The sequence below is a fragment of the Kryptolebias marmoratus genome, linkage group LG16 (genome assembly GCF_001649575.2).
Source record: "Kryptolebias marmoratus isolate JLee-2015 linkage group LG16, ASM164957v2, whole genome shotgun sequence".
Lineage (NCBI taxonomy): Eukaryota > Metazoa > Chordata > Actinopteri > Cyprinodontiformes > Rivulidae > Kryptolebias > Kryptolebias marmoratus.
The window spans coordinates 281,660-294,472 of record NC_051445.1 but is presented as its reverse complement, the minus strand read 5'-3'; the positions used below and the strand labels follow the sequence as shown (position 1 = coordinate 294,472).

The 12,813-nt window shown below is 45.1% G+C and overlaps 1 protein-coding gene across 1 annotated transcript in view; it reads right to left on the bottom strand.

Annotated features, from left to right (window-relative positions):
- Positions 1 to 244: 244 nt before the first annotated feature.
- cpne4a (copine IVa) overlaps positions 245 to 12,813 on the bottom strand; it is a 35,083-nt gene continuing 22,514 nt past the window's right edge. Inside the window, exons 8-16 of the mRNA XM_037980499.1 lie at positions 12,534 to 12,632; positions 10,051 to 10,137; positions 9,309 to 9,368; positions 8,198 to 8,331; positions 7,161 to 7,215; positions 6,514 to 6,565; positions 5,741 to 5,874; positions 5,314 to 5,550; positions 245 to 3,660 (exon numbers count right to left, since the gene is read on the bottom strand). Coding sequence (XP_037836427.1) covers positions 3,529 to 3,660; positions 5,314 to 5,550; positions 5,741 to 5,874; positions 6,514 to 6,565; positions 7,161 to 7,215; positions 8,198 to 8,331; positions 9,309 to 9,368; positions 10,051 to 10,137; positions 12,534 to 12,632 — 990 coding nt within the window. The 3' untranslated portion in view covers positions 245 to 3,528. The remainder of the gene's footprint in view (positions 3,661 to 5,313; positions 5,551 to 5,740; positions 5,875 to 6,513; positions 6,566 to 7,160; positions 7,216 to 8,197; positions 8,332 to 9,308; positions 9,369 to 10,050; positions 10,138 to 12,533; positions 12,633 to 12,813) is intronic.

Sequence of the window (12,813 nt, the reverse complement as noted above, 5' to 3'; positions counted from 1 at the left end):
TTCGGCTCACTCAGGAAGTAACAGCTGTGACTTCTGGTTTATTTATTTTTTTTATACTTCATGTTAAATAATCCATAATCTTTTTTTTTTTTTAAGATCTCCTAAAATCGTTGAAAAACTTTGTGCCTTTTGAAATTTCCTTCTGGATACTTGCTTCATTCTTAGGTTTTAGCTGCTGTTTGCTGGTTTTAACTTTTGTTCTGATTGTTTGAGCTTCTGAAACAAACTGCAGTGAAGTCATTCCCACTGATAAAGCTTTTATTATCAGAAGTCATTTAATCATTGTTTTGCACACAATACTGCATGTTAACACAAAGTCATGTGACTCAACACCTGTCCTCCATCTTTGTTCAGCAGCTGGAACAAAAATAACGACCAGGAAGAATGAAGGACAAACAACAAAACTGAGACAATAAATACAAAAACAGCAGAAATATGATGGAAAAGCTGAGTTCATGAAGGGAAGAAAACAGAAAAAACATCAAAACCAAACAAAACCTTAAACTTCAAACTATTTTGGATAATTTGGACTTCAGGGAGTGAGCCATGTGGGACTAATTTATATCGTTTTAATTCTCGGCAGCAGAAAAGGAGGCTGTGGATCATCTCTGTCCTCTGATTGTCCCCGTCTGAGCAGAGACAGGACGGGTCAGAAACTTTAACATCACTGACTTTAGTTTAAATGTAACATCCAGATTTAGTTTTTTCACAATTAAACCCAACATTTTTCTGCAGCTGACTACTTATAGGTTCTGTTCAGTTGCTTAAAGAGGGACAGGTAGTCACAGGGCTGTTTGGGATCATGGTGTGTACCACACTGGACACAGGGGACAGGAAGCTGAGGACAGAGATGTCTCAGGAGCTCAGAAAGACAATGATTGACAGCAGGTTAAAGGTAAAGACTAGAAGACCGTCTCCAAGCAGCTGGATGTCCCTGAGACTCCACAGGACTGGAGACAGCCTCCCCAGACGTGTCCACAAGAGGACAACTGAAGGGACGGATCATAAGAATGATAACCAAAGAGATCGGAGGTGAACTCCAAGGTCAAAGGTCATCAGTGTCAGACCACACCATCAGTCTGAGACAAAGTGGACATAAAGGAAGAGAACCGAGGAGGACACCAGATCATGAAGACAGACCAGACTGTTGAGAATCCACAGATGAGACACAGATGTCCCATCAGCTCTGTGCCCACAGACACAAACCAGAACCAAAGACCAGAACCCTGAACCTCCAGGGGGACATGGAGGAGGCCCGGTTCGGTTCTGTTCAGGGTCCAATGAAAGGCTTTCAGGAGCCAGATGTTCTGCTCAGAGTCAGAAAGCTCGGTCTCAGTCTCAGCTCATGGGTCCAACAGGATCCGGACCCAGAACACCAAGAACGGGTCAGAATAAACTGACCTGCAGCCGTCTGTGGAACCAAAACCTTCAATAGCAGAAATATTTTCACTCAACCAGACGTTGATCAGTTCTGTCTGAGTGACCGAAGGAAAGAGGATGGATGAAATTAAAATTAATGTTTTTTAAAACCATAAGTTAAAAAAATGAATCATTTGTTGGTTTTAAGTGTCAAACTTCAAGCTTCTTAACTGTTTCAACTCAAACTGCTGAGAAAAGCCTTATTTTGTCACTGAAATATGTCTTTATTCAAAAAGAAACAGCAAAAATCCGAACAATGGTTCATTAAATGTCTTTGAAAGCTGCTGTGACCCAAAGCAGAGTCAACAAACACACAGATGGACAGGTGCTGCGGCACAATGTGGCCAAAATCTATCACCATAATCTAGAAAAGTCTCCGGAGAGACTCTGTTTGTGCTTTTAAATCTACTCATACAGTTTCATTAACGTGAACATGCTGAAGAGTAGAACATCATCCTGGCATCAGGAACAATGTAAACATCTTTACCTTAAAGGACTCACTACCAAGAGACAGGAACCACAGGGACCGGGAGTCCTGCATGGAGATTTGCATGCAAAACAACAGTTCATGCATCTGCCTCGCCTTTGGAAAAACAAAGAGCAGCCGAGGACGCAGACGTCTCTGAAGGCAGCTCGCTTCATCCGGCAGAGATTCAAAATGCTTTACAAGATACGAACTTTACGAAATTTAGCAAAACCTTGATCTACTTTTATAAAAGCAAACCAGGATGAGGAGAGGGGGAGGGGGGCTCGTACATTCCTTCACCGGCTGATTCCCGGCCCGTCATGCTGTCTGCAGGGAAGCTTTCACAAACCTGCATGCACACAGAATGCTAAAGGTGCCACAGTCTGCAGTTTTACACATGACATCTGAACAAAGATGACTTCAATCGTGTCACAGCTTTACAAGTTGAGCTCAGACTGTTCGGACCTGTGTTTCGTGAACAAACCCTGCAGGACTTTAGGTGGTTTGAGACTCTTAAAACAGCTGCATCAAGTTAAAGAAGGTTTGAAAGCATCACTGAGCTCCTTCAGCTGCTGACGTGCTGAGAAGGAGATTATATACTGTTTATAAAACTCAACAACACTGATGAGATCAAGACGAGGAAAAAAACAAGATAGGAACGCAGCCTGGTACTTAAGTACCCGGTAAGTACCCGGTGTACTAGGTAGGTATCCTGTACCAGGAACCTATCAGGCTGTATTTTCTATTTCAATCAAGAAAAACACTGCAGTAGTCCAAAGAAAAAAGACTGGAGACGTCCACATGTCTGAAACCAGACGTGGACTCAGTTGTCCACATGTCTGAAACCAGACGTGGACTCAGTTGTCCTCACTGGACTCGTCCTGAAGTTGGTAACAACAGAAAGTTTCTAAGAAGTTAAAATCCAGAATCCAGAGCAGAAACATGTCCAGAGTTTAAACAGTTGATTGGTCCCATCTTTCTTTCTTTGTTTTGCTTCATGACATCATAAATGTGTAAACTTGAGTCCACGATCATCAGACCTCCTTCGGGTCAGAACCCGGACTGAGGGTCACCTACAGTGGACGGGGTCATAGCAGGCTTGGTTTTAGAAGAAGCTCCTCCAGATTAAAATTATGTCAAACAGAAGAGATGCTGACCCAACTCAGAAACAGACGACAGACCGGATCAACGCCGTCGTTACTGCAGTCAGTCCGTCTCCTGTCCTGAGGGACAGACTCAGCCCCAGCTGGCTCCAGGATCCTCCATCATCAATAAATCTGATCAAACAGCAGCTGAGGCTGAAATCAGTGATGCAATGTTCCGACTCTTCTAAAAACCAACTAAAATAATTATCCTGAAAGACGTCCAGTGTTTATTTATGACAGGATTACTTCCTGTGTTACAGGAAAAGCCTGGCTGAGGTTGGTGTTTGGTTGTAGGATGAACCTCCACAGCATTTAGCTTTTGTCAGGATTAACAGGAGATGGTTGGGGTTTGAAGAACAATAAGATCATCTAAACATCTAAAGATTTTAATCATTTCATGGTAAAATTCTGTGTAGCACCTTTAGCATTTGCATTAACAAAAAACAAGAGACAGTAAACATATTTTCTTCAGTCCCAGACGTTCTGTTGTGACGAAGCTCAGGGGCCAAACGGCCTGGAAGACTGATATTCGCTGGGCACTTTGGGCTTGATGCCCTTGCTGTTGTAGTAGTCAACCACCTGGTTGGGCACTTCTGCTAAAACGCTCTTCGCCAGAGCAGCTGGAGAGGCCTGAGGAGGACAGAAAACAGGGTTTATGTCTGGTGTCCTGAACATGTCAGCTCAGACTCTTATTTCATTTCATTACAGAATCCAACTAAAACTAAAGTTTACTCCAGAACCAGTGAAAACCCGGTTCCAGTTCCGGATCCAGCAGCAGGACTCCTGGAGTTCTGGGCCTCCACCACCGTGCTGACAGCTGGGATTGAGCCAATCAGGATCAACAGCAGCACGTTTCCAGCTGACTAAACTTTAATTTATTCAAAGTCCCAACTGTGGGAAAAACATCAAACAGGAAACAGCCTTAAATCATAAAAACATAACTTTAATTCAATTTAATTTGCCCATTTTAACTTCAAATATTCAAAACAATCACTGGATGATGGAGCTCATGTGTCTGAGCATTGCACAGTCTGACCTTCAGGGTGAATCCTGAATGATGTCCCTGTCTCGTTCTGCTACTTTCATTAAAAAAAAGCTTCATTTTAGCCTCATCACAGAGAACAAACCCAGAAGGACCGCCTGCGTTCAGAACTGAGAGGATGAATCTTCTCTGTACGTCTGAGTGCTGCTCAGATCAGCTGGCAGATTGTGCCCTCATCTTTCTTCTTTAAGGGTGAAAACTCATTTCTTCAGTAACTGCTGTGTTTCAGTCTGCTCCCATCATAAATTTAAAAGTCTGCTCTGTCTTTTCTCCTGACGGTTTACTGGTGTCATTCAGTTAATCAGGGTCGCACAGTTCTGTGGGTTTTTATGGCTGCACCATCTGCTGCCTGCCAGAGGATGTTAAATATGTTTACAACACAGTCAAACACTGACGACATTAAATCAGAACTATAATTAGATTAAAGAGAAGATAAACACCATGACCATGTTACAAACAAAACAACTTTTGTGTTTGATCAGTTTAATCTCCCTCCATCAACTGGTTCCGACCCACTGGACTTCCTGTTGGTGTCGATTCTCAGTCACCCGGAACGTGGAAAATCCTAAAAGTTCAAAGACTCACTGGACTTTTTAGTAGTTGCATCACAGAAAGGATTTCCTGACTTTTGCAAATTAGGATTTTCTGCATCCTCCTGGTTCTCAAAGGCCTCGTGTGCCTCAAAATGTGCTGCCAGTCAGTAAGAGGTTTTCTGTGCTGACGCAGTTTGACCTCATTTGTTTGCCTGCCACGCCCATCGACACCTGTCCCAAGTTAGTAATCACTCACCTGTGCCCACTTCTCCTATTACCTGCTGCTTTTAAAACCCGGTCATCTCCTCCGCTGAGCCACTGGGCCGCTGTGACTGTCTGGTTCCCCTCATGTGTTTGCTACAGTTTGGCTCTTGTTAGTGTTTTTACTTAGTTTTGATCTGCTGCCACGTCAGCCTTTGTTTTTGTTTCTTTTTATTTTCATGGTTAATAAATGAGCTTTTTCCTCGAGCTTCCATGAGTCTGATTCGCCTCCTTCTTCACCACACCTGACTTTTCATGACCTGCAGGAACCAAGAAGCTGACAAAGTACCAGGAGAGAAACCAAACCTCTGCTCTGTTCACACACAGTCGGAAACCAGCAGTAAAACAACGAGGAGACATTTACTCAAAAACAAAGAATATGTGCCATGAGGAACGCCTTCATAAAAACTTCAGTTCTTCTCCTTTAGTCGTTAAAAATCAACTCACATGTTTGAAGTTTCGAAAAGGGACAAATTGGACAATGTCCCGGAGGACGGGCTCTCCTTTGGGCGACCTCAGGATCCCGTCATCGCCGTCCAGCATCTGCATGTCGCTGAAGTCAGCGTTTCCGATCCCAACTATGATGATGGACATGGGAAGGTGGGACGCCTGGACGATGGCCTCCCTCGTGTCGGCCATGTCAGTGATGACGCCGTCCGTCAGGATCAACAGGATGAAGTATTGCTGGACAGGAGTCAAGAGACAGGGTCAGACCGTTGTCCGGTTGGTGCTCCGTCGTGCAGCTCTTCAGTTTGGATCAATGAAAAGGTAAAAATGTTCCTGCAGATGTTTAGAACCTGCAGCTTCTCATGCAGCTACAGTTTTTGCATTATTTATCACTGACGCCTCAGTTGAACTCTAAAAGCGGTCTCACCATGGCCTCTTTGGTGTGGACCTCCTGCGAGGCAGACTTGGCGACCTTCTGGATGATGGGAGCGATGTTGGTGGGACCGTAGAGCTGCAGTTTGGGTAGGCAGGCCTGATAAGCCTCCACCAAACCCTGAATACCTGAACACATGAAAATGGAGACACAAACAGTCAAACACCTTTTTCTTTGACCTGAAGTCTTCAGCTTTGGTCACCAGGAGACATGTTCTCGTTCAGCTCGGACGCCAGCACTGATCTGATTCAGTGTCTGAAGGTCACAGACGTTCATGCTCAGACTTAATTACTGCCTGTTGGTGCTGAAGAGTCTCTGGAAGCTCATCAGTGACCTTTAACGGCCAGCAGGGTGAACAAACTGGATCTGAGAATAAATCTCTGACTCACATCCAGCAGCTCTTTAGTTTCCGTCAGAAACTGTTTCCGACCTGTCCTGAAGTAAACAGAGGGCTGAGGTTGGACCTTCAGATACAGAAAACACTTTAAGGTGTGAATCTGTTCACAGGTGGTAAATAAACAGCTGTATTTAAATAAAAATAAATAAAGTATCACTCAGTGAAGTAACTTCATCTCAGCTCACTAATTGAACTCAAACATTTCTAATAATAAAGTGCAGAAACCTGAGGTCAGCTGCGGCTCCTTCCGGGCTTCAGATCGCCGCAGGCTCCAAACCATCAAACTAATTCTCACATCAAAGCTTCCCTCCAACTTCTGAGGCTCGCTGCCAGATATTCAAATTGAACCTGACGTCATCGAAGCACCTACCTGCACACTCCGGGTTCTCCTCGTTAAAATTCACAGCGAAGTCATGAGAGATCTGCAGAGGAGAAACAGGAAGTCTGTTTTTTATCTTTGATTACAAAGAAAAACATAAAACCATCGTTTCCTTCTCGTCTGGAAGCCGTCCGACTCCCCGGCTGAGATCTGAGATTAAAACCCAGAGTGATGCTGCGTTCACATCATGGACCCAAAACAAAACAACGTTTCACCAGCAGCAGGTCCATAAACACTAAATAAACTGAGCAGGTGTCCCAGCAGATTCACCCCGAAGGTCAGACCGTGCAGTGCTCTCCGCCTCTACAGGCCTCAGTTAGCAGGTTAAAGGTTAAAGGTCAAAGGTCGTGGCTTGCTTGACGGGCTGCAGCAGAAAGCCTCTTCATGGAGGTAACGACTTCGGTTGTAAAGTTTCATCTGAACGGACCAATCAGAACTCAGATGATGAGAACGCAGCGTCAGACCTGCAGCCGCTTGGCGCTGCTTTGCATCGTGGGAGAGGAAATAAGAAGTCAGGATTGAACGCGCAGCCCCCCGGGGGGATGATAAGCAGAGATGTAATCACTGGATGCTGACTGGGTCGGCCTCTGCGAGCAGAGTGCATACTGGGAGAGACGAGGAGCACGGCAGGTAATTACCTTGTATTCAGGAGGGATCCGAGCGCCGAAGCCGAACGCCGGGAACATTTTGTCACTGAAGGCATGAAGACAGAACGGAGAGAGTGGAGTTTGTTACGAACAAATAAAGAAATAACTGAGAGCAGAGGCTGATTCTTCCTTTATTTTAACTCATTTAGATGTTAGAAAAAAGCAAATAAGAATATTTTTATGCAACAGTTTTATTTGCAGCAGCAACTGAGAAACATAAAGTTACAGTTAAACCTCAGACAAAGTTTAAACTTTAAAAAACAGATTATGAGAAACAGGTGCAAACAAATTATTATCAGCCTCCAGAAAACTCAGCTGAGCTTTAAAAGTCTTCAATGAAATGAATTCTTTTAGTTTCCAGTCCTGAAACATCTTCCATGCAGGAGCTGCAGACAGAACTAAAGCTTTTTATCCAACAAAGAGCCGAAAACAAGGAATGATCCTGCGAGTGGAGAGGATAAGGACCAACACTTCTTACATCTGCAATCAGGGATCAGATGTAAGATGGCAGCAGTCCAACGAGTGCCTTAAAACCAAAGAAAACACCAACGACTGCATCTTAGAGCAGTTATTCCTACCTGAGAAAACAGCCTCAGCAACAAGTCGCTGTTTTACATTAAAAGAAAACAACTTCTTTTGGAAATAAAAACCTATTTTTGTCTCAACTTTGTCACAAGTTTCTCCACATGTGGCCTAAAAGCGATCAGAACAGCGGCATCGAGCTGGAGGGTCCGTGGTGACGGTAAACCAGACGAGCTGAGTCTGCATAAAGAACAAGTTTCAGCTGAAGGAAAGAAAGCTGCACAGCCACAGAGGCTTCCTGCCGGGAACACAAGCAGGTCTAGCCTCAGCATAAAAATGTAAATTAGCGTTAGAAACATGTCGGCTCGTATTACTGACAGAGGACTGAATACAGAACCCTGTGGAACCCCTTCTGATTCACATAACCTTTGACCCTCAGAGTGCCACGACTCCAACCAGCTGTCCTAACGAACCGACTCGTGTGATTGGCTGCTGCGTGGACCCACCTGTCGTAGTCCTGGCAGATCTCTCCCACGGCCACCAGCGCCTTCAGGTACTCGTTGGGTTGGTACGGGTGGATGTAATGCAGAGAACAGCTGTTTCGAGGGTCGCCGTTTGACGCCGTGAAGTCGATGGCGACCTGCAGAAAAACACGTCGAATAAAATCAGTTTTCAGAAAACAAATGAAAGCAGCAGATCTGTAAACAAAACAAAAGATCTAAAAACCTTCATTAGAACTAAGTAGGTCAGCATATGATGTAAAAATGTGTAAATATTCTGTGTTTCAAACAAAACAATCGGAGAAGAAAACATTTTCTGCGCTGAGTCGACTTTGAGTTAAACCTTCAGTTTCCTCTGGAGACACGAAGCTGCGACTCGTCTTCATCACCTTCCTCTGAGTTCCTAAACCTCCGAGGATCCTTTCAGAAACACGACGCCTCTGAGAGCAGAAGCTGTCGTCTGCTCTGATGAAACATTTAGACGTTCAGGGCGAGCGAAGCAGCTGCGAGAGGAAGATCTGCAGCTCGGTTTCATGTTTACACGTGTTTACAACCAGGACGAACACAGAGTCAGAAAACTCGTTTCTTCTCCGGCTGCCGGCCTGCTGGAGCTTACAGGAGGTTTTACAGACCTGAAGAAGGAAGCACAGCTGATTTGGTTTTCTCCTCCTTTTTCTGATCAAGACAAAGGAAGTTTAAACGGAGACTCCATGGCTCCGTTCTGTGGTTCTGCAGCACTCCAGCCGGCCGTTTGGACCATATGCATGCAAATTCTGGCCCACCAGGGGTTTGTGCAGTCATGAAGTGGTTCCAAGTAAAAATTTGCATATTTTCCCAATTTTGTGTCTGCAAGTCGTCCCCGACAGTCACAGTCAGTTAGCTGCTGCGATAAGGGGGGGTCAGAAAAACTGCAGGTCTTCAGCATCAGGACTTTAAAGTTCCTCCAAACGTGAAGCAAAGACAGAAATCTGGTTTAACTGGTTACATCCCAGTGAGGCGCTAACTGGGACACGGCTCTGACAGCGTTTCCATGGTAACAGCAGAACTACCTGACACGGATCTGACTCTGACCTCTGAAGGTGTGTGTGTGTGTGTGTGTGTGTGTGTGTGTTCTCACAGTGAACTGGATCTGACAGCCTCCCATGATGTAATCCAGGAACGAGTGCATCTTGATGATCTGCAGACAGAAAAACAAAAACAGGAATGACTTTAAAACCTGCAGCATCGTTTTCTGACTCTTCATCGGCCAATCAGACGAGCCGCTGCAGGTGAAGGAGGACAGACATAAATAAGATCCACAGGAACCAGAACCAAAACGATCCAGAGAGAGGAATCCTAAATACAGTCAGAAAACCGATTCAGCCTGAAATGTCAGAATGAGTCGATCCAGACATATTGGCCTCTTCTTGTCTGACAGGAAATAAAACTAAAAGTTGTTGTTGCTAAAAGGGGCCCTGGTTGAGTCTGTTTGGGCTCCCGGTCCGGTCTGTTCTGACAGAATCAGATCAGAGGAAGGAAGGAGGGCAGCAGAGCTATCGGCTCTTCAACACGTCTTCAGAACCAGAAATCTCCTCGCAGTGATTAGTTTCCGCTCCTAGCCTCACCTTGATCTTTTCAAACGGTCATTAAAGTGTTTAGAAGTGGGAAGTCGTCAGGTGTCGAGTGTCATCGGGATAAATGTTATCAGGTTTTCATTCGGTGGAGGATTCCCTCGACTCCCCCGCCTCGTCTGGCAGGAAATGTCAGAAACGTCGAGCCGCTCAGATACATAATTTGTTCTTCTAACGTTCTGTCAGACATCAGCCTCCAGGAAAAAGACATCGGGACATTTTAGAAGTGCAAGAAAAACAGGACGTCACCTTGCATTGGTTCAGAATAACAATGCCAGAGTTCCTGTAGTTCTTCTTCTTGACTTTATATTTTGGATTGATGCACGGCCACTGCACCTGCAGCAAACAGAGACAGGAAAGAAAACAGATTTTTACAGGAAGTCTCGTGTTCACCTGAACAGGTAACAGGTTGAACCCTGTGATGAAACTGAAGGAATGCATATCACCCACTGCCATCGAAACAAAGGAGCCACTATTAGCCTAATAGTTTAAACCCATCTTTGTGTTTTCTACGCTCAGTTGGCTGAGGCGGCCATCTTGAATCAGGTTGACTCCAAAGATTAATCAGCTGATGTTCATCTTTCATTAAAACTCCTCCTGGTGGTAGAAATATTTTGCTAACAGACAGGTAAGACCAGAGTCTTTCACCTGACCAGAGAAGTTCAGTAAATCTTTGCTGCTGATGGTAAATTATTAAACCTCTGCAGTTTGTTTTCCACGAAGGTTTAAACTCCGACATGTTTTCAGAAGAAACTTGGTTCCATTTTTAAATGTCAAGCAGCACGAAGCTGCTGTAAACAGCTCCGAGGTGTTTGTTAATCATTTATTTATTCTAAAGTTTACATCTGATGGCCTCCCACACACTCAGGAAACACAAAGCTCCACGCTGTTAATATTAAACTTTATTCCACTTTAAAAAACAAACAAACTTACAGAAACCAGACGCCACAGCAGCCGACTCCTGAATGAGCCGAAGGCTGAAGTTCGGTTGTAAAAACACAGAGCAGTCATCGTCTGAATGCTGAGTCAGCGTTCAGGTGGAGTAAGATGTTTGTGGACAGCAGCATTAACCAAACTCCACCCTGAGGATTCATTCAGACTCCATCTTCATCCCTCCGTGAAGTCGGGATGAAGATGAGCAGAAAGCTCTCTGGAGTCTTCAGCTCAGACGGATCTGCTCCAGAAGCAAACTGTCAGCTGAGGAAGGAGGGACTGCTCCTGTGAGGAGTTAGAGGAGGCAGGAGGATGTTTTAACTCAGCAGATGATGATCTGTTTCCATCCTGATATGCTTTACTGTGAACTAAACACAGAGATTAGACTGAATGTAAAGGAACGAGCTGCGGTGGAGGATAATGAGCCGGCGCAGGTTGTTATTCTGCTCTCATCACTCCACAGAACGGAGGCAGAGAGGCGTGACGGTAATTAGCTGCTTCCTGACAGCTCCGTCTTCATCAGCTCAGGTAATCCCGTCTCTGCGTCTGTCTGAACCAGGCAGGTCATGCTGTTAATTGGCAGCAGCTCGTTAACCTGCCGGGTTCAAAGGTCAGGTCAGGCTCCTGATCTGTCTCTAATGGAAGTCACTTTGTGAATTATGGTCTAATCTCTGATTTGATGAGACATTTCTCTGTTTATTCCAGTCAGAATCACAGAGAACATGGATCCTTTCAAAGGTTATCTGTGTGTTTACTGACATAAATATCATCAGCTCATCATTTTACTGAGGATTAGAATCCTTATATTTGATACATTGGATGATTAAATGAAAACAGATTTGACAACCTTTAATGATTTAATGAAGACTTAAATGTGGGACACTGTCTGACTGAAGGTGATGACGGGAAAATATTTCATTTATTATTATTTGACAGCCTGGAGGTTAATCAGCTCCGGGCTGAACGAGTTATTTTATCTGGCATCTTATTAAGAACAGAATCCCTGATTCGCTCGCTCTGAAGCAAACCCCTCAGGTTTTCCAGTCAGTTTTCACATCGTTAAGTTTCCCAGCATGCTCTCTGAGTGTCGCCAACAGAGGAGCTGCACGTTTCCAGGATCAGCTCATTATTCATACATCTGAAGCTGGCTGTGTTTCTTTCTTGGTCCTGACTCTTTGAACACGAAGCTCCTGACTCTGAAGGGTCTTCAGTCTCTGTCCTCTGTTGAATGTTTCTGGACGCCCTGCCTCTGCAGTGGACCCTGGTCCTGCAGGAACATCGTTCCCATCGTTCTTCTGCTCTTCAGCAGGTCTTCAGGTCTGCAGAAGCCTGTTAATCACTCATTTACATCATGTGTGTCACAGCAGGGACCAGGCTGGCATTCGCTGGATTATTTGTTACACATTCACTCATAAAAACAAGCATTACTCCTCCTGATAGATCAAACCCCTCCTCGTGTGGCTGTAATTTACAGCTAACTCGGAGCTAAAGCAGATAATATGGGTTGCCTCTTCTTATCCTGAGAATAAATCAGGACGGACTCTTTATTTCCTGGAGTTGACACTTCCTGCCACACGGATGCAGCCTCTCCACTTCAGGTTAATAAAAAGCCTCTCTGGCTGTCAGGAGCTCCGGGTTTAGCTCCTGCTGGCGCTCAGTCTGACACTCACTCAGACGGTAAATTGATTGTTCAGGTGAAGGAGACACAGAGAGCAGATACGGGCCTGACGGGAGGGTTCTCCTTCAGGAGGAGCCAGACAGACATCAGCTCTCAACACAGGAAACAGGTTTCTGCTCACCTGGCGCCCGTCGATCGCTCCTCTCATCTCTTTAAACGAAGCCTCGAATTCTCCGATGTAGTCGTGTTTCCCGTTGGAATCCCAGTCCCAGACAGTGCACTGAGGGACGGAGACAAAGCAGAGGTCAGAGGTCACAGGTCAGACCCTGAAGGATCCACAGCTTCATGAAGCAGGACCAAACAGGACCACATTTAGAGCTCCAACAGGACCAGGTTCAGAGCTCCAACAGGACCAGGTTTAGAGCTCCTAAAAGGACCGGGTTTAGAGCTCCAACAGGACC